Source organism: Oryctolagus cuniculus, chromosome 9, assembly GCF_051225735.1.
Source record: "Oryctolagus cuniculus isolate XC-2025 breed Fujian yellow rabbit chromosome 9, ASM5122573v1, whole genome shotgun sequence".
Taxonomy (NCBI): Eukaryota; Metazoa; Chordata; class Mammalia; order Lagomorpha; family Leporidae; genus Oryctolagus; species Oryctolagus cuniculus.
This window is the reverse complement of record NC_142875.1, coordinates 3761073-3779281: the sequence shown is the minus strand read 5'-3', so window position 1 is coordinate 3779281 and position 18209 is coordinate 3761073. Positions and strand designations below refer to the sequence as shown.

Sequence of the window (18209 nt, the reverse complement as noted above, 5' to 3'; positions counted from 1 at the left end):
GGAGCCAGGAGCCTGGAACTCCATCTGGGCCTCCCACATGGAGACAGGGACCCAACCACTGGGCCATCTTCCACTGCTTTCACAGGCGCATTAGAAGGGAGCCAGATGGACACGAAGCAGCTGGGACTCAAACAGGCTCTCCAGAATCAGATGCCAGTGTCACAGGTGGTGGCTTCACCCTCTGCATTGCCCCATGGAGGTTAAGCCGGGGCACATCCTGGCTGGATCAGAGCACTCAGAGTTCTGTGCTGATGGGGGCGCTTCGAGGCTAAAAGGTGGAATAATCCTATTTGATGTCGTCAGTCCACTTCTGTTACAGACCAGACAGGGTATGCTTTTAGTTAGAGAACATTTTCTAGGAAGAGGAAAACTAATCTGCAGCCATTAGCAGGGGGTTTATGAAAGCACTGTAGTGTGAAAATGGTTTGCAGACAATTCCTAGTGTGCGTGGGGCAAGCTCGTTCAAAGCTACACTTGTTCACAGAGGAGCCCAGCACTCAGACTCTCTGAAGGCTGTGGACACAACTCTGGTCTTAGAAGCAAAGGAGACAAAGCCGGGCCATCTCAACAGATGCCAATTGTCTCATTGATTGTTTCAGGCTGAAGTCACTTGAGGAAGTGGCACGTCAGATGGGGCCGTTTGGCTGTGTTTTCCTGCACGCGGCATGGGATGAAGATTCTGCGGGGATGGAAGTCCTTGCAGCAAGGCCAGGAAAGAGCCATGGCCACCAGAGGCTGCAGGCTGAGGCTACAGTGGATCTGAACAGCCTTGTGGAATGCCCCTTACCAGCACAGGCTCTGCTCCCCTCCTTCCGTGTTTTAGTGACACCCCGGAAATGCCCTGCCCTAGTCCAGAGATCCATTTCTCCTGTCAATCACCATTGCTTGTCTACAGAGCGGAAGAGCGTCATGCTTTGGTACCTTCCTCAGACTTTCCTGTGACGATCCGCATGTGCGTGTAAATGTAATGAAACCTTTATGCTTTCCTGTGGTTAACTAGCCTCGTATTAACTGTGATCCAGCTAAAGAGCTCAGGTAGGAACCAAAGAATGGAGAGGCGACCTCCCTCTCCTCTCCTACGAAACCAGACAGGCTATGGAGCCAGCCGACACAGAGTATGGTGTAGCCGCCATTGATTGATGATTCTGGGTTTAGCAACCCAGGGTGGGAGAGGAAGTAGCTGGTTGCAAGGTGTTGCAAGAGTAGTGAACATTTGGAGAACACAGGAGCCTCTGCAAGTCTGAGTATCTTTGTCTTAAAAATAATTCTAGTGTCCTCCATGATTCTTCAAGGTTATGTCTGACATAAATTAATTCTGGATGTTTCCTGACTAATAGTAAAGTAAATTGTGTACTTGCTTTTCTATCTAACTGTATAGATGATGCTATTTTTTCCTTTTTTTACATAGGCTGGAGCCAATGTCCTTCTCCAGGATGTCAACGGAAATATCCCATTAGATTACGCCATAGAAGGGACAGAATCCAGCTCTATCTTACTGACCTATCTGGACGAGAATGGTAGGCTGCCACTTTGTAAAGCTATAGAAAGAAATAAACTGTTGGATTGTAAGTGTGCATTCCTTCATATGGGCAGTGCTTACATGACTTCTGATTGGTGTCATTTATTTAGATGGTGTAAAATAAGGTATTTTTCTGTTCAGTGTTTCATTGTTCTCTCTGCACTGCACTGCCAGCCTGGTCAAGACAGGTTTTTGCAAGACAGCAGAAATCCAGAGGCCAACAATGAAGGAATGCGTAGCAGGCATCTAAAGTCCATAATTAGCAGGACTGGGTTTCTAATTATATTCTGTTCTCCCCTGGGAGGGGAAGGGACATGAACCAGCACAATTGAATTTTAAGCTAATGAGAGCAAGGTCAAATCAAGTGTATTCTCCCAGGAGCAGGTGGTCTTTGTGAGGACTGGAGAGTGAGGGCTTCAGTGTGCACGGTATACAGGAAGTCCCTCAGGTGACACTTGGAAACCCACATGTCATCAGGAGATGGCCCCCGATCGTGAGGCCGGCTTGCAAAGATGAGACTGAGCCCAAAGTGTGTTCACTGACAGCGTTTAATTAAACCAACCCAGCGTATAATTCTGTGAGGAAGTACAGCCGTGAGAAAACAGGAGGTGTTGGAATCCCTGAGCCCATACAGCACGCAAATACAGAGTGGTGCGTGTTCTTTTTCTGCTGTTTAGGTATAAATACCAACACAGGAATTAGAGTCCCCTCGAGGTTGCCCCTGGAGGGAGCCACACAGTATCTAGACCCCTCCCCTTCTCCTCCTCCTGGAGACGCTCTCCCATTGGCCTCCTTGTCCCCATGCCCACTGCCTCCTCTCTCTCGTTGGCATCTGGGAATGACTTGGAATAATCAAGTCGTGATACTTGAAGAAAGCAGCTCGTTCGTTCTGGAAGCGAAGAAGCCTGGTGATTTCTATCGGTGGGGGCAGGGAAGAGCGGGTGAGGAGCCCTCTGTGCCAAAGGTCGCCGAGTCAGGGCAGACCCCAGCCCCTCGCCCCTCGCCCCTCGCCCCTCCAGACTCCCTGGCTTTTTTGAGACCCTATCAGCTGTGAGTTGATGGAGAAGAGCCCATTGCTTCCACAGGAAACGAAGCTTAGACAAGGCAGATTTCACTGTGGCGAAGGCAGTGCTTTGGGCATTTGCAAAACTCCCCATGTGACACACAGTTCGGAATTTGCAAGGGGAACTTGGCTGTGGCAGTGCCTACAGGACCGGCTGCCGTGGTGTTGCCTGCTTCAGAACCGTCTGGGACAGGTCGATCCTACGTGAAGTGTCCCCACGTCCCTTACACAGAGGCTGCGGACCACGCTGCTTCAGATTCCAGAGCCCTCTGGACTTGGAATGTCTGCACAGACTTTGCTCATTCGGCATCCAAAATCCAAAATTCTGACACTGGAAAAAAATGCTGCAAAACCTAAAGATGTATTTGTTTGAGAGACAGAGTTACAGACAGAGAGAGTGACGGACAGAGAGAAAGGTCTTTCATCCACTGGTACACTCCCCAAATGGCCACAGCAGCCGGAGCTGGACAAATCCGAAGCTAAGAGCCAGGAGCTTCCTCTGGGTCTCCCACATGGGTGCAGGGGCCCAAGGACTTGGTCCATTCTCTGCTGCTTTCCCAGGCCACAAGCAAGGAGCTGGATCAGAAGAGGAGCACCAGCGGCCCTATTGGATGCCAGTGCTACAGGCAGAGGCTTAGTCTACTGTGCCACAGCTCTGGCCCCCAAACCTAAAACTTGTTAAGCATCGTGTGCACTCAAAAAGTTTCAGACTTCAGGCCGGCGCTCCAGCTCACTAGGCTAATCCTCCGCCTTGCGGCGCCGGCACACCAGGTTCTAGTCCCGGTCGGGGCGCCGGATTCTGTCCCGGTTGCCCCTCTTCCAGGCCAGCTCTCTGCTGTGGCCAGGGAGTGCAGTGGAGGATGGCCCAAGTGCTTGGGCCCTGCACCCCATGGGAGACCAGGAGAAGCACCTGGCTCCTGCCTTCAGATCAGCATGGTGCGCTGGCTGCAGCGGCCATTGGGGGGTGAACCAACAGCAAAAGGAAGACCTTTCTCTCTGTCTCTCTCTCTCACTGTTTATAACTCTACCTGTCAAAAAAAAAAAAGTTTCAGACTTGAGAGCATCTCTGTGGATTTCTGATGATGGATGTCAACCTTCTGTAACAACAAGAAGAAACGGAGGTGACAGCTCTGTTTATGGCATTGACAGTGCCGACCGACTCACAGATGTGTGCACGTCTACAAATTCATCAGCTTGCGCGTGTTAACTCTGGAGGTCGAGCACACCTCAGCAACGTGGCGTAAAGATAAAACACAACTGCTGGTGTGCCATCAAAAAAGGAAAAGAAAAGAATTTCTGTGTGCAAAAGTGTTACCATCACTTGTGTGTTTTCCAGTTCACTCGAGCATTCGTTCGATGGGAAGTTTTGGTGTTTGCCTACTATATATTTCCTATGTAAAAGGGAAAAAAAGGTAATGTTTTCATTTCAGAAGGTACCAATTCTGGAAGGTGAGGAGAAAATCGGTCGTAACGGTGGCTGTCACAATCAGTTTGCAAAACCCAAGTTTGCTGGAACAAACTCAATTTATTCCTCTTAAATTTTTAATTCCGTTTTCCGTGCGTGCCTGCTGTTGCCCGGGCTCTGCCTCCACGTCCATCTGCCCTCCCTCCCTCCCTTCCTGTGTCTGTCAGTCTCCCTCCCGCCTGTCTGCATCACCGGCCCATTCCCAGGGAGCGCTGTCTGATTCCATTTATTCTCTGGGCCTGTGGTTGGTGACTCTCGCGTCATCTGCCGTGACAGAGGGCGCTGATGATGTCCTCGCGTATTCCTGAGATTCTGAGATGAGACTCTGTGCCTGGTGGCCCTGTACTTGGGTGCTGTGCATCGCAGGTGGCAGGAGGAGGCAGGCGGCCTCACGAACAGGCAGGTGATATGGAAATTGCTGGTCCTCGTTGTACTGTCACCACCAACGCACACTGTACCCCCGGCACAGCAATTAACCCTGGCTCACCGCCGGCGCTGCACGGGCCGTAAATGAGACAAGCAGGCTCATGGAAGTTTGACGGATTCGAGATGCCCTGGGTGAGGCCAGCCGGCTGGCAGGTGGGGAAAGCCATCGGTTACGAAAGGAGCAGCAGGACGAAGGGGCTGGGGGGCGGGCTCAGCGTGGACCAGGATGCACACACCTGTATGCACGTCCCTGGAAAACGCAAGGGCACTGCTTGGCTCTGCGGGCAGCACTGCCCACTGCCCTCTGCCCCTCCCTGCAAAAGAAAAGTAACTTTGTTCTGCTGAGTTCCTGTCTCCTGTTACTCAGCCACCAGCCCACGGGAACCGCTCCTGCAGCTCTCGGCATTGTGGTCCGTGGTGTTCCCTCCAGCAGTCTCTGTCCTGTTCCCTTCATGACCCCATCCCTGTGCCATTCTCGGGAAAACCCTGTCTTGCCATGATCTCTCCAGAGTCCACCTGCCCTCTCCCCAGCTCCTTCTGACCGAAGTTTTCTTCCACTGCTTGGCTTGTGTTTTCACAGCCCTGAGGGTGGGCCATTCCTGGGCTTTGCTGTTGATGAATTTGTCTCCACTCACTCTTGCTGGTCATCTCACCCTTGTATTTTGACCCAGTGCCTGCTCCCAAGAATACCCCTCTAGCTGAATTATATTTATTAAAAGGATTTATTTATGTATTTGAAAGTCAGAGATACAGAGAGAGAGAAGGAGAAGCAGAGAGAGAGAGAGAGAGAGAGAGAGGTCTTCCATCTGCTGGTTCACTCCCCAATTGGCCACAATGCCTGGAGCTATGCTGATCTGAAGCCAGGAGCTTCTTCCAGGTCTCCCATGTGGATGCAGGGACCCAAGGACTTGGGCCATCTTGTACTGACTTCCCAGACCATGACAGAGAGCCGGATAGGAAGAGGAGCAGCTGGGACTAGAACCAGCATCCCATATGGGATGGTGGCTTTACCTACTATGCCACAGCACTGGCCCCTAAATTATATTTTTTAAAATATTTATTTATTTTTTATTTGAAAGCTAGAGTTATGCAGAGAGAATGCAGAGGGAAAGAGACAGAGAGATCTTCCATCAGTTGGTTCACTCCCCAAATGGCCACTATGGCCAGAGATGGGCTGGACTGAAGCCTGGAGCCAGAGGAGCTTCTTCCGAATCTCCCGTGGGGGTGCAGGGGCCCAAGCACTCAGGCCATCCTCTGCTGCCGTCTCAGGTGCACTGACAGGCAAGGGAGCTGGATCAGAAGTAGAGCAACTGGGACTCGAACCGGCACCCATATGGGATGCCAGTGCTGCAGGCAGCAGCTTAACCGGCTAAGCCACAGCTCTGGCCCCCTGAATTACGGGTTAAGTTCTTCAGTCCTGTATGTGCAAATTTACTCAGCCTCTTGACTTGGATGTCAAATAATATGAAATAGCCTGTCCAATATGGAACTTATCACTGCCCTGTCGGGCTCTATCCACCTTCCGTATTTCACAATTACAGTCAGGAATCCAGATATCTGAACATCACCCCCCCCCCCAACCTGTTACATCTGATTCTCGTCAAATCTTAAGATTCTGCTTCCCTGACTTCTTGGAAACGAGTCCACCTCCCTCACGGATTGTGCCGTCTCTGCCTCCATTAAAGCCTGGTCTTTCTCTCTGGGTTACTGCAGTTGTCTCTGGAAGTGCTCATGTCTGGGGGGCCCAGTCCTGGCCTTCCCCATTCCCTCGTCAGGGAACCCCAGGCTGAGCAGCCCCCCTGGTCTCTCCTCGGCTTCCTGGTTCTTCACGGTGCTGCCCTGCACCAGCCTTTTCAGCATCACACACCGTTCGGAAGCAAGTGCACCCCAGGGTGCCCCGTGCAGTCCCCGGCTGTGGACCGCATCAGGCCTGAGGGAGAAAGGCAGGATGGAGGTCACGGGAGCCTTTGGGCTCAAACACGTTGATTTCTCTTTGCTGGGAGCCTCTTTCCTTATTTGCCTTCTCAATTTTTTTGCCTCCTTGGATCTTCCAGGACACTTACTCTGGAGATAAAAATTAGGGTTAGCCGCGATTCTGCGAGCTTAGAGAATCGTGTGCGGGAATCGTATTACAGCAAATTGCATGAGTGCATTTAGCTTTCTTCCACTTTTGAGGTCCAAAAATATTTTATGTATCTCCAAGTGATGATGCAGTAACCTATCGTAGTGAGTGAAACCAAAGTGCTCACGGACATTAAAACACAACAGAGTGGAAGGAAGTGATTTTCCCCAAGAGTGAGCAGAAGGCTTCAGAGAAGTGAGTTACTCCAAGCCTTAGGTGAAGAGCCGTGGCAGCCTGTGATCCTGGCGTGGTGTGGTGCTCAGAGAGCAGTGCAGGAGGCGTGTGGTGATGTCCTCCTAAACCCAGGGAAGGGAGGAGAGACATTTCCCAGTGTGCACCCAGCACAGTCGTACGTCCACCATGACGGAGTGCAGAGAAGCCCTGGACAGAGTGCAGCACAGAACTCAGATTTCTTAGCTACGAGGGATGGATCGGGAAGGCTGAGAGAGTTCAGGCTGACTTGAGGGGTTAAAGTCATTTCAGCTTTGCAGACGCATTTATGGATATTCTCAAACGTAATCAGGCAGTGACAGTAGGAGACCATGCGATGATTTGTGAATGTTGGGTAAATCATTTTGTTTCTTTCCCTTTAAATTAAGAGGAGCCAATTCTCATCAAAATAATAAATCTAAGCTTATGTTAAATTTATTTTCAGATGATAGTGTAATAATTAAAATATTTCTTTTTAAAATGTGTAATTGGTCCATTCTCCTCTACAAAATAGACTAAATATGGGTTATAATTGTCTTGGTTAGCTCTATCCAGGAGGGGTTTAGTTTGTCTGACAATGAAGAGAAAGAATTTCTGTTGAATGGTGTCATCAAAAAGAGAGTTGTGCTTCTTTCCTGAAAAATATGACACAAATCTCAAAGTCACATCGCATTTTAATTGGTGTAGTGTTTGGTTTAAAGTTGGGTTTTGGAGTCATAGGCTGCAATGTCCTCACCTCCCCTGGAGTGTCCGCAACGGGAACTGGAAGCGGTTTGTTCTTGTGATACAGTGCACTGTCAGCCAGAGTGCAGTGAAGGAGGGCGTATCTGGGTTTGCATCTGTGTTTTAGTCATTGATCCCTGTTTAGTTTTTATCACTCAACTTTAATTGCATACTTAACTAATCCTCTAAAGGAAACATTCACCTTCCGTAAATGTTACAATGTTCTAAAATTTGACAAAATAATGTGACCGTAAGGTAGGGCACCATCACGTTCTTCCGCTGCTTCCGCATGCAGAATTCAGTGCCGACGCCTGAGAAGTAATATTCCTCAGAATGAAATCTCAGGTCAAACCCCGTTATCGTCAAAGCAAGAATGGCATGGCAGTTTGCCTTCTCCATAACAGACCTCAAGGGAGATCTTCCGTGGTGATTCAGAAGCGGGGGGTGGTCCCCGTGTTCCTATTTCAGACTTTTGAGCAGAGTATTTGAAGAAACTGCATTATTTGCATATTGCATTTCTTGCTTGGTTGCTCGTTGGCTCTCCATTGCAAAGAAAACCACACCTGCGTGCATCGCATGTAATCCATGTGCCGGAAGGCTGATGAAAAATCACAGCTCTCCTTTACTGAATGCTCACTGTGAACCCAATAGGATTTCATTTGTGTTTATGCCTTAACTCGTCTTCATAGAAAATAAGGGAAGAATGGCCCCATTTGGCCAGTAAAGAAACAGAGGCACCTGCCCACGTGGGCGCAGGTCATCATTAACAGGCACAATCCTAAGCCCAGGCAGGTTGGCTCTAGAATGACGCAGAGGATGTGCTGTGTGGTGGGGCAAGTGGACAGTGCCCGAGGGAAAAGATGACAGCAGGAGGGCGGCATGCTTCCGGGTCTGTGTCACAGAGGCAGCTCCATTCCTTGGGGATCTGTGTTGTTATCTGAGTGGCTGAGGGGATTGAAGCCCAGGCAGGTTGAAAACTGTGCCGAAGTCAACCACAGGCCAGGCACATCTGAGACCATCACTTCTGGGTTTTCACTCTGGTCCACTGTGCCAGGCTTTGTCAGTGTTTGCAACCAGGACTCAGTCAGATAAGATGTGGGAAGTGCTCAGAATAATGGCTGCTGGTTCATAAAAAAAAAAAAAAAAAAAAAAAAAACTTGCTAAGAGGGAGAAAGCATCATTCATTGTTGTCACCCCTACCATCGTTACCACCATCCCCACTCCCACCACTGTCATCACCATCACCCTCATTATATCATCATCACTTTCTCTGGGAAAAGGTGGAATTATTTCCCCCTTACACATATCTATCTTGTCCCAGAACCAACAATGCAAGAAATAGGGTATACATCATTAGAAGGATGCCAGCTACTACAGAGAGTTCACATTTAAATAAATGTTGCATATAAATGTAAGTAGACCCGGGTCTTTCATGAGTGAATCACCCACCTCAGTTGAGAAAGACTGAGTTCTTCACTCAGTGTTATTTGTCTTCTCTAACAAAATACTCAGTGGGTGCATCCTTTTAAAAATTATTTTTAAATAATTATTAAATAATACTTAAAAATTATTTTTAAATTTTTAAAAGATTGGTTTACTTGAAAGGCAGAATAACAGAGTGAGAGAGAGAGAGAGAGAGAGGATAGGTAGGTATCTTCTATCATCTGGTTCATTTCCCATATGCCCACAATAGCCAGGAGTGGGCCTGGCTGAATTCAGGAGCCTGGGTCTTCCATGTGGGTAGCCAGAACCCGAGTACTTGGGCCATCATCCGCTGCCTTCTCAGGTATGGTAGAGGAAGTTGGGTTGGAAGCAGAGTAGCAGGGATGCGGACCAGAACTCCGATAGAGAATGTGGGCATCTCAAACCATGACCACAATGCGCATCCCATTTGAAATCACTTTAGATGTACAGGAAAGCCTCGAAGGTAATATAGAGAGTTCCCAAATACCCTTCACAGAACTCCACTGTATTCTAACACTACAAAGGCATGCCACATTCATCAAAACTGATGTTAACCTGAGTACCATGCTTGATACTGGATGAAATACAGTACAGTCAATATTGGTAACCTACAGACCTTATTCAGATACCGCCAGTTTATCCATTAAGGTCATATTTCTGTTCTGGTATGCCACATTGCTTTTAGGATCAACTGTTTGGTCCAGGAAAATCATACAGAACAGAAACTGTATCTTCAACTCAATGTACTTAGACTTTGAGTAGTGTATGTCGATGTCGTGTGCTAAAATGGGTATTCACTGAGCACCTACCTGGTCTAAGGCATCATATCACATCTGAGGGTATAACAAGACATAAGTTGGCCGGTGCCGCGGCTCACTAGGCTAATCCTCCGCCTTCCGGCGCCAGCACACCGGGTTCTAGTCCCGGTTGGGGTGCTGGATTCTGTCCTGGTTGCCCCTCTTCCAGGCCAGCTCTCTGCTGTGGCCAGGGAGTGCAGTGGAGGATGGCCCAAGTGCTTGGGCCCTGCACCCCATGGGAGACCAGGAGAAGCACCTGGCTCCTGCTATCGGATCAGCGCGGTGCGCTGGCTGCAGCGCACCAGCCGTGGCGACCATTGGAGGGTGAACCAATGGCAAAGGAAGACCTTTCTCTCTGTCTCTGTCTCTCATTGTCCACTCTGCCTGTCAAAAAAAAAAAAAAAAGACATAAGTCTTTCTTCCTTCAAAGACTATAATCCAATTAGGATGTCTGAATGGGGAATTATTCATGCTGAGAAGGAGAGTCAAGGTGGAAGGGGCTTCATATTCAGAGAGGAATATGGAAAGATTATCCCAGGAAGCAGGGCTCTGGCCCTGACCTTTAGTGCCGGGGCTTCCCTGTGTTTGGTCTCAACGCCCTTTGTCCCTCCAGGGGTGGACCTGACCTCGCTGCGCCAGATGAAGCTGCAGAGGCCGCTGAGTATGTTAACAGACGTCAAGCACTTCTTGTCATCAGGAGGGAACGTCAATGAGAAGAACGAGGAGGGAGTAACCCTGGTAAGTTAGCGCATTTGACGTAGACCTTGGTTAGCAGAGAAGTTAGTTTGGTTTCTAAAGCTTGGAGTTGGGTATAATTCACATCTAAGTAATGCTTCTTTTTTTTCTTATCACCAACGTAATGGATATTCACTGCAGAAATTTTGGACAGCATGTACATACGCAAAGAAAATGTGTAATACTTTTGCCAGTCCTGTAGGACAACCAGTGTTTATATGTTGATATGGTTTTTTCCGTGTGTGCTTTTCTAACACATTGAAAATACTTTTTATGCTTTATTTGGTCCATGTGATTTTCAGGATGAAACTTACAGGGAAAGTCTTTCATTGTAGTTTTAAGCAGAACAAAGTATAGGTTGCTCTGGTGAGTTAGTTTGTAAACTGAAGAAAACTCTTGTCACTACCCTGTTACTCTCAAGTATTGTTGCATTTAATTAAAATTAGATGAATTTGTTTTACTAATTTTCAATATAATCTAATGTTTAATCATCAAAATAAGAACATTTTGTCCTGTTGAAGTATAACATTTACCTAGACTGGGTATGCCCAGGTTAAAATTAGTTAAGAAATGTCTTAAGACTTGGGGAAGAGGTGATGATTGGTCAAATGGAAGAGCAAAAGGAAGTATGGAATTCTGAAATGTGGGTTTTATAGAAGTGGTTGGGATCAGTGGTTCAGTTTCTCCAGTGGCAAAAACACGGGGTGAGGTTGAGGACAGCTGATGAAGAAAGCGACCTAACCAAGTGGATTAGAGCTACCTCATCAGGAACGTTTCCAGGAGATCGGACACATTTTAGACCATTTAAGTCCAGGGTAGTGCCATGAGACCTCTAGGTGGAATTCTCTTCCTAAATGTTGATTTTGGAAGACAAAATTTAAAAGAATGCAATTAAAAACTTTTGTGGGTTTCAAAATACTATAAAATTTTACATAGTCCTCCAAATTTTGTCTTCTAAGACATATTTATAAATTAAAAATGTAAGTCTAAATAATTAAGGTATGTTTAAAAAAACGATTTTAAGTGGCATGTGGTCTAATTTACTGAGGAAAACTGTGTCCCATGTGCAGTCTGCAGCGTAGTGAGCAAAGCCACACGATCCTCATGTGGATTCACATTCGGTGAGGAAGGTGGGTGACGGATGCCATAAAGGAGCGGGTCTGTCATGTGTGTCAGTCGTGGCACACGCAAAGGAGAGAGCACCAGTGCCCTCCGCGTGTGCCGGTGCTGCACCGGAGAGTCCCCGAGAGAGGAGTGCACAGGCGTACTGCCGTGGTGAAAGGCTTCCTCCTTGAGCAGCTCCTCTCTTTTTTTTTTTTTTTTTTTTTTTTTTTTTTTTTTTTGACAGGCAGAGTGGACAGTGAGAGAGAGAGAGACAGAGAGAAAGGTCTTCCTTTGCCGTTGGTTCACCCTCCAATGGCCACCGCGGCTGGCGCGCTGCAGCCGGCGCACTGCGCCAATCCGATGGCAGGAGCCAGGAGCCAGGTGCTTTTCCTGGTCTCCCATGGGGTGCAGGGCCCAAACACCTGGGCCATCCTCCACTGCACTCCCTGGCCACAGCAGAGAGCTGGCCTGGAAGAGGGGCAACCGGGACAGAATCTGGCGCCCCGACCGGGACTAGAACCTGGTGTGCCAGCGCCGCTAGGCAGAGGATTAGCCTAGTGAGCCGCGGCGCCGGCCGAGCAGCTCCTCTCTTAAGGAGCCCCTGTGGTTGGGGAGTAGCTGGGAGCTCAGAGAGGAGCTTTTCCAACAACCCTGGCGTTTGGTCACGTGGCCTGCACAGAGGGGTTGGAGACTTAAGTGGGGGAGAATTGGTAACTTGAGGCTGTCTTAAGAGATCGGTGGGGTTTCCTGATGGGTGTGTGACGGAGATGAAGAGAAGATTCCAGAATGACTCCAAGTACTCCCTGCTTAAACTAGCAGTGTGTGGGGGCTGCCATCCAACGAGCCAGAGAGAGCCGATGGCACATCGAGCTTGGAGCAGGAAAGATTGGATTCATCTTGGAAATGCTCTGTTGGAAGGGCGTCTCGGCCGTCTTAATGGGCTGTTGAGTCTGCAGTTGGATATTGGAGTCTGGATCTCAGGAGCCATCTAGACTGGAGAAAGATTTTGGGGAGCAAGAGCATCTATAGGATATTGAGAGCCGTGATCCCGGACACATAGCCAAACTGATGCTGAGGGAAAGGGGATTTAAGGAATAAGCCGGGAGACGAGGGAGAAGGGGCGCATCCAGGCTGGAAAGCAAGGAGCGAATAAGGCTGGGGCAGGAGGTGGTCCCAGGGAATCCTCTGGCCTCAGAGCCGAGTGAGAGGAAGAAGGAGGTGAAGTCAGTGGAGACTGGGAGTGGCTGCTGGATTACTGACTTGGCAGCTGGCTGCTTGTTTCCTCCTGGAAGGAGGTTTCCGTGGCCTGGGAGGGTCCCGAGCTGGACGGAAGGGAGCTGTTTAGCAGAATCATCGCATGCAATGATGAAGCCCAGCACATCAGAGAAAGAGTAGAGCCGCCTCCTTCGTATCAGCAGATACCGTCACTCTATGTGTATCAGCAGATATCGTCACTCTGTGTGTGATTTTAGTCAGTGCTGAATGAACACAGCCTATGTGCTTCGGTCACAGCTAAATAAACTCGCGCTCTTCAGTAGACAAGCTATTGAAAGAATCCATACAGAGAGTAGATTGCTGTCGTTTTCAACCATCTTTAATTTTGACATCCTTGTGACTTTTTATTGAACGTAAAGCGTAAATGTTGCAGACATTTACTGATGACCGTGTCTGAGCTTTAACCAAGACAGTCACAGCAAACAGGCTGTGCCAGGGTTGAGGACCACAGCACTTAGCAAGTGGCAGGTTAGTTTGATTCCTGTGTTGGGGTTGGTGAGCGTGTGTATGTTCATGGCTGCCGTCGGCCAGAGTTTGCCTTTCGGCAAGGTGCACAGTGTGTTGTGTTTTTCTGTCTATTGTTGGAGATAAGCAGTGACTGTTGTTCATGGATCAATTTCTGTATTCTTGCTTGGAACATCAGTTGTATTTCACAATTAGACGGAAATTCCCATTGTTAAATTGTTAGTTGCAAAAGATGAAACTACCAAGAAAAGGCTCCAAGGAGAGAACTTCTGGAAAAGTGTTTTTTATGCTGCCTTCTCCTCTATTAGAGGCGCAATAATATCACCAAATGCACCACAGCTAGTGTTTAGAAGTTCCCTTAGCCGGCACCGCGGCTCACTAGGCTAATCCTCCGCCTAGCAGTGCCGGCACACCGGGTTCTAGTCCCGGTCGGGGCGCTGGATTCTGTCCCGGTTGCCCCTCTTCCAGGCCAGCTCTCTGCTGTGGCCAGGGAGTGCAGTGGAGGATGGCCCAGGTGCTTGGGCCCTGCACCCCATGGGAGACCAGAAGAAGCACCTGGCTCCTGCCTTCAGATCAGCGAGGTGCGTTGGCTGCAGTGCGCTGGCCGCGGCGGCCATTGGAGGGTGAACCAACAGCAAAGGAAGACCTTTCTCTCTGTCTCTCTCTCTCACTGTCCACTCTGCCTGTCAAAAAATAATAAAAAAAAGAAGTTCCCTTAGTGTATGCTAATATTTTTCTCAAACGAAACCTCAACGAGGATACAGTTTTTAAAATGTCGTGTTATAGAACATATGGCAGTCAGTCCCTGAATTTGAGTGTGTAAACACTATGAAAATATTAGTGTAATAGCTGACATAAACATTTTGAAAATTCCGTTTCTTTGCTGTTGCATCACAGAATTTTCCCTGTTACTTTGCGACTCATTTACTCAGCTTGTTGGGAAAGGACAGGGGATGCAAAGATCCATTTTATTTTTATTTCCCTTTCTGCTTTCATAGTGCTGGTTCATCCCATTCTTCTGGCTAGCAAGTGCCATTAATTTTTTAGTCATTTGTAGAGAATTGAGCTTTTATAGTCATTTTATGTGACAAAGCACAACCTCAATTTAGAGATTAGAACGTCTGGTCTGATATATGAGTAGCAATGAAAACTCCCAGTTTAAGTGAGGGGTAGCGACCTTGTTGTGCCTCACTCCCTCGGCCAGCTGGTGCAGCCTGTGGTCCCTCATCAGAATGATGTTGTGAATGTAATTTTAAAAAATGATTCCCAGGATTACAAAGAAAACCAATGATGCCGAGGCCTAGCGATCGTTAACGTGAAAATTAAATTTGTGGTCCCTAATGGTGTCCCACAATTCCTCATTCCCGTTCTGAGCCACAGATGTCATAATTGTCATGGTTTCAAGACAGTGTTGGTCTTTTGAGGTATTTTGAGACCGTGCTGCAGCAGTAATATGATATGAAAATAGTGTGATTTCTTTTGATGCTATCACCATGGCACAGCTGCCTGTGGTCATCATTGAGGAATTTGCTAAATTGCAGCAAAGGGTCAGAAAAATATCGAAGTAGCAGCATTCTACATGGGATCCCCAAACCTCTGAATGCCATCCAGACCTGGGCCCGGGTGTTAGGATCCTGATTTCCATCAAATGTGAAACCTCCCTGCTCTGTGCTGGACGAGGTCGGGAGCCCACAGAAAGGGGAGTGGAGGCGGTTCGCTCCCTGCCTCCTGCCGCGTCTCCTCCACCCGCTCCCTTACCCGGCCCCTCTGAGGCTGAAGGAGGGGAGTGGGCCTGAGCAGACACAGTGAGGGCGAGGAGGCTTGTGCTTGGCCTTACTTGAGAGGGGACCGTGCCCTCTGGGGAGAAGTGGGCTCTTCTTGTGAGGATTAGCCAGCTCTTCAGCTGCCACCCATCCACCCCATCATGGGCAACTCGGTCTGCACCAGGCCTGGGTGGGTGCAGCTCTTCCAAAAGGCCCTTGACACATGCTCAGCTCGCAGGAGCTCGGGCAGCTCCAGATGCTGCCCTTGCCGCTTCCTGCAACCCCTAAAATAGGAGCAGAAACGGCACAGCGACTCCCCAGGAAAACCTCCAGAGCCTTTTCCCTGTGAAGCCGTGGTGCACCTGGGCCCCAGCGTATCCCCAGCTCCCCAGCCTGCACACCAGAGGAGACCAACAGCCGTCTGTGCCCGTTGGCTTTCTCCAAGGGGGAGCTCACACCTGCACCAGCCCACACGGAGCGACAGTGGCTCCGCCCCTCCCACTGTGTTCTTCCTCTGCAGGGACCACCCAGAACTTTCTCTCCCCTCATCTTCAGTGTCTTGGTCTGGAGGTAGAGTTGAAAATCCATGGAAGCCGTATGCATGTGGTGCCACTGTGGGATAGGCTGCATGTTCTCGTCATACCTCAGGTACCACATGCATACGGAGCGTGTGTGTCATCAGACACCTGTAGTTAGTGGTCAAAGTCCTGAACAACCCTAGAACACACGGAGTGGCGGGTCTTCCAGGTTGATTTTCATGTATGCTTAGCACAGCTGTTGTCAAAATGTGGCCCTAGCTGTGGCAAGATCTTCAGACTTGAATGTGGCCAAAGCCAGCTGGGGAATATTTTATGGTTTATACACAGATGTTCTTGAAAAGATGATATACAAGTGTAAAAGTACGTGATTGGAAAGCAACACCTGACTTCCAAGTGAGGTGTTCAGGAAAGTCTCACGCGCAGGTGTCAAAGGCCCCACTGATGTAACAGTAGGAGGAGAAGACCCCAGGAGAAATACTGAAGTCGTTGACCACAACGGAAATCAAAATTAACATTTTGCACTAAACAATGAGCAAAATTGAGAGGAGAATAATGAGTATAGGAGGCTTTCTGAACTTTTTTTTTTTTTTTGACAGGCAGAGTGGACAGTGAGAGAGAGAGAGACAGAGAGAAAGGTCTTCCTTTGCCGTTGGTTCACCCTCCAATGGCTGCCGCGGCCGGCGCGCTGCGGCCAGCGCACCGCGCTGATCCGATGGCAGGAGCCAGGTGCTTCTCCTGGTCTCCCATGGGGTGCAGGGCCCAAGCACTTGGGCCATCCTCCACTGCACTCCCGGGCCATAGCAGAGAGCTGGCCTGGAAGAGGGGCAACCGGGACAGGATCCGGCGCCCCAACCGGGACTAGAACCCGGTGTGCTGGCGCCGCTAGGCGGAGGATTAGCCTAGTGAGCCGCGGCGCCGGCCACTTTCTGAACTTTTAATCTTTAAAATATGCAGAATTCATAGAAATAAAAATTGGCCATCTCTTAGTGGAAAATGAAGCAACAGCAAGAGTCTGTTCACAAAAGGAAGAATACAACTGGCCTGTAAATCCATGAAAATAGGAGCATCCTTCCCACTGTTGGGAACTAAAGCAATGCAAATGAATCTGTAATCGTTTCATAGACAACTAATAGTGAAGACCAGAAAAGCTAAGGATCTGTGAAAATGGGTTCTCTCAGGCACAGCTGGATGGGGCGTGGATGGATGAAGCCAGCTGCGGCACGGGCGTGGGGCGGCACGGGCGTGGGGCAGCGCGCATCCAGAACCGGAACAGTGTGCAGCATCTGAGGATCAGAAGGCCCTGAGAGGCACTTATGAGTAACAACAACAACCAAAAGGGTTTTTGATGTGTTCCTGAAAGACGTGTAGAAGACAGCACCGTGGGGAAGTGGCCGGGCAGACCTCAGTCCCTGCGCACGGCCCCATCATGTCCAGGCTGTGGCGTTAGCTGGTTTCCTGCACTTGCTGAGTCCTCATTGTCTCACGTTGGGCACAGTAGTGCCACACTGTAGGAAGAGCAGGTGCAAGGAGACAGAGCCACCCAGCCCCTCAGCCCACTGCCCAGCTGGTACGCAGTGAGCTCGCTGCCGAGGCGAGCCTTCCTGTGCTCAAGTCAGATAGCAGGGACATGTTTGACATATTTAAGTAAAATAAGTCTTGGATTCATGGATCTCTTTGTATTTGCACCATCATAATTGGCAGAAAGTCACAGTTCAGTACATTGATGGAGTCAAGTGTGATGCTTTGCCGTATGGATGGCTGAATCAAGCTAATCAATGGGACCATCACCCTGCCAACGTCGTCTATTGTGATGCGACGTTTGAATTTACTCTCTTAGTTGCTTTGAGTTATTTACCAGGTTATCAGTGGCTGTGGTGACCTGCCTGTGCGATAGGTCTCCAAAGCTATTCCTCCTGTCTAGCTGAGACTTGTACCCTTTGTCCAGCGATTCCCTATTCCTGTCCTGCTCTCCTCCACCACCCAGACTCTGGCAACCATCACTCTAGTCTCTGTTGCCATGAACTCGACTTTTTCAGATTTTACCCGTAAGTGAGACACTGTAGCATTTGTCTTTCTTTTCCTGGCATTTCGTTTAGTGTCATATCCTCCATCCAGTTTCACCCAGGCTGTCACAAATGGAAGGATTTCCGTCTTTTTCTAGCCTGAATACATTCTATAACGTGTTAATACTGCATTTTCTTTATCCATTCGTATGCCGATGGACCCTTAGGCTGGCTGTTGTGAACAGTGCTCTGCAATGAACATGGAGTGCAGAAATCCCTTGGACCCGAAGGACAAGTCTTTCGGATACATACCCAGTAGTGGTACTGCTGGGGGATTTGGTAATTCTAGATTTTTTTTAAAGGAACCTCCATACCATTTCACAGATCCTAATTTACATTCCCAACAACAGTCCCCTTTCCTCTGCTTCCTCACCAACACTCCATTCTAGCTGGAGCCAGGTGATACTGTGGCTTTAATTTGCATTTCCCTAATGAGGAGGAATAGTGGGCATTTTTCATAAAACTGTTGCCATTGA

The 18209-nt window shown here is 48.9% G+C and overlaps 1 protein-coding gene across 4 annotated transcripts in view; it reads left to right on the top strand.

Annotated features, from left to right (window-relative positions):
• Positions 1-18209, top strand: part of MYO16 (myosin XVI) — a 693372-nt gene that overhangs the window by 301911 nt on the left and 373252 nt on the right. For all 4 annotated transcript variants that reach the window (XM_070048580.2, XM_051849982.3, XM_089303408.1 and 1 more), the window contains exons 5-6: positions 1409-1517; positions 10403-10527. In XM_070048580.2, coding sequence (XP_069904681.2) covers positions 1409-1517; positions 10403-10527 — 234 coding nt within the window. The remainder of the gene's footprint in view (positions 1-1408; positions 1518-10402; positions 10528-18209) is intronic.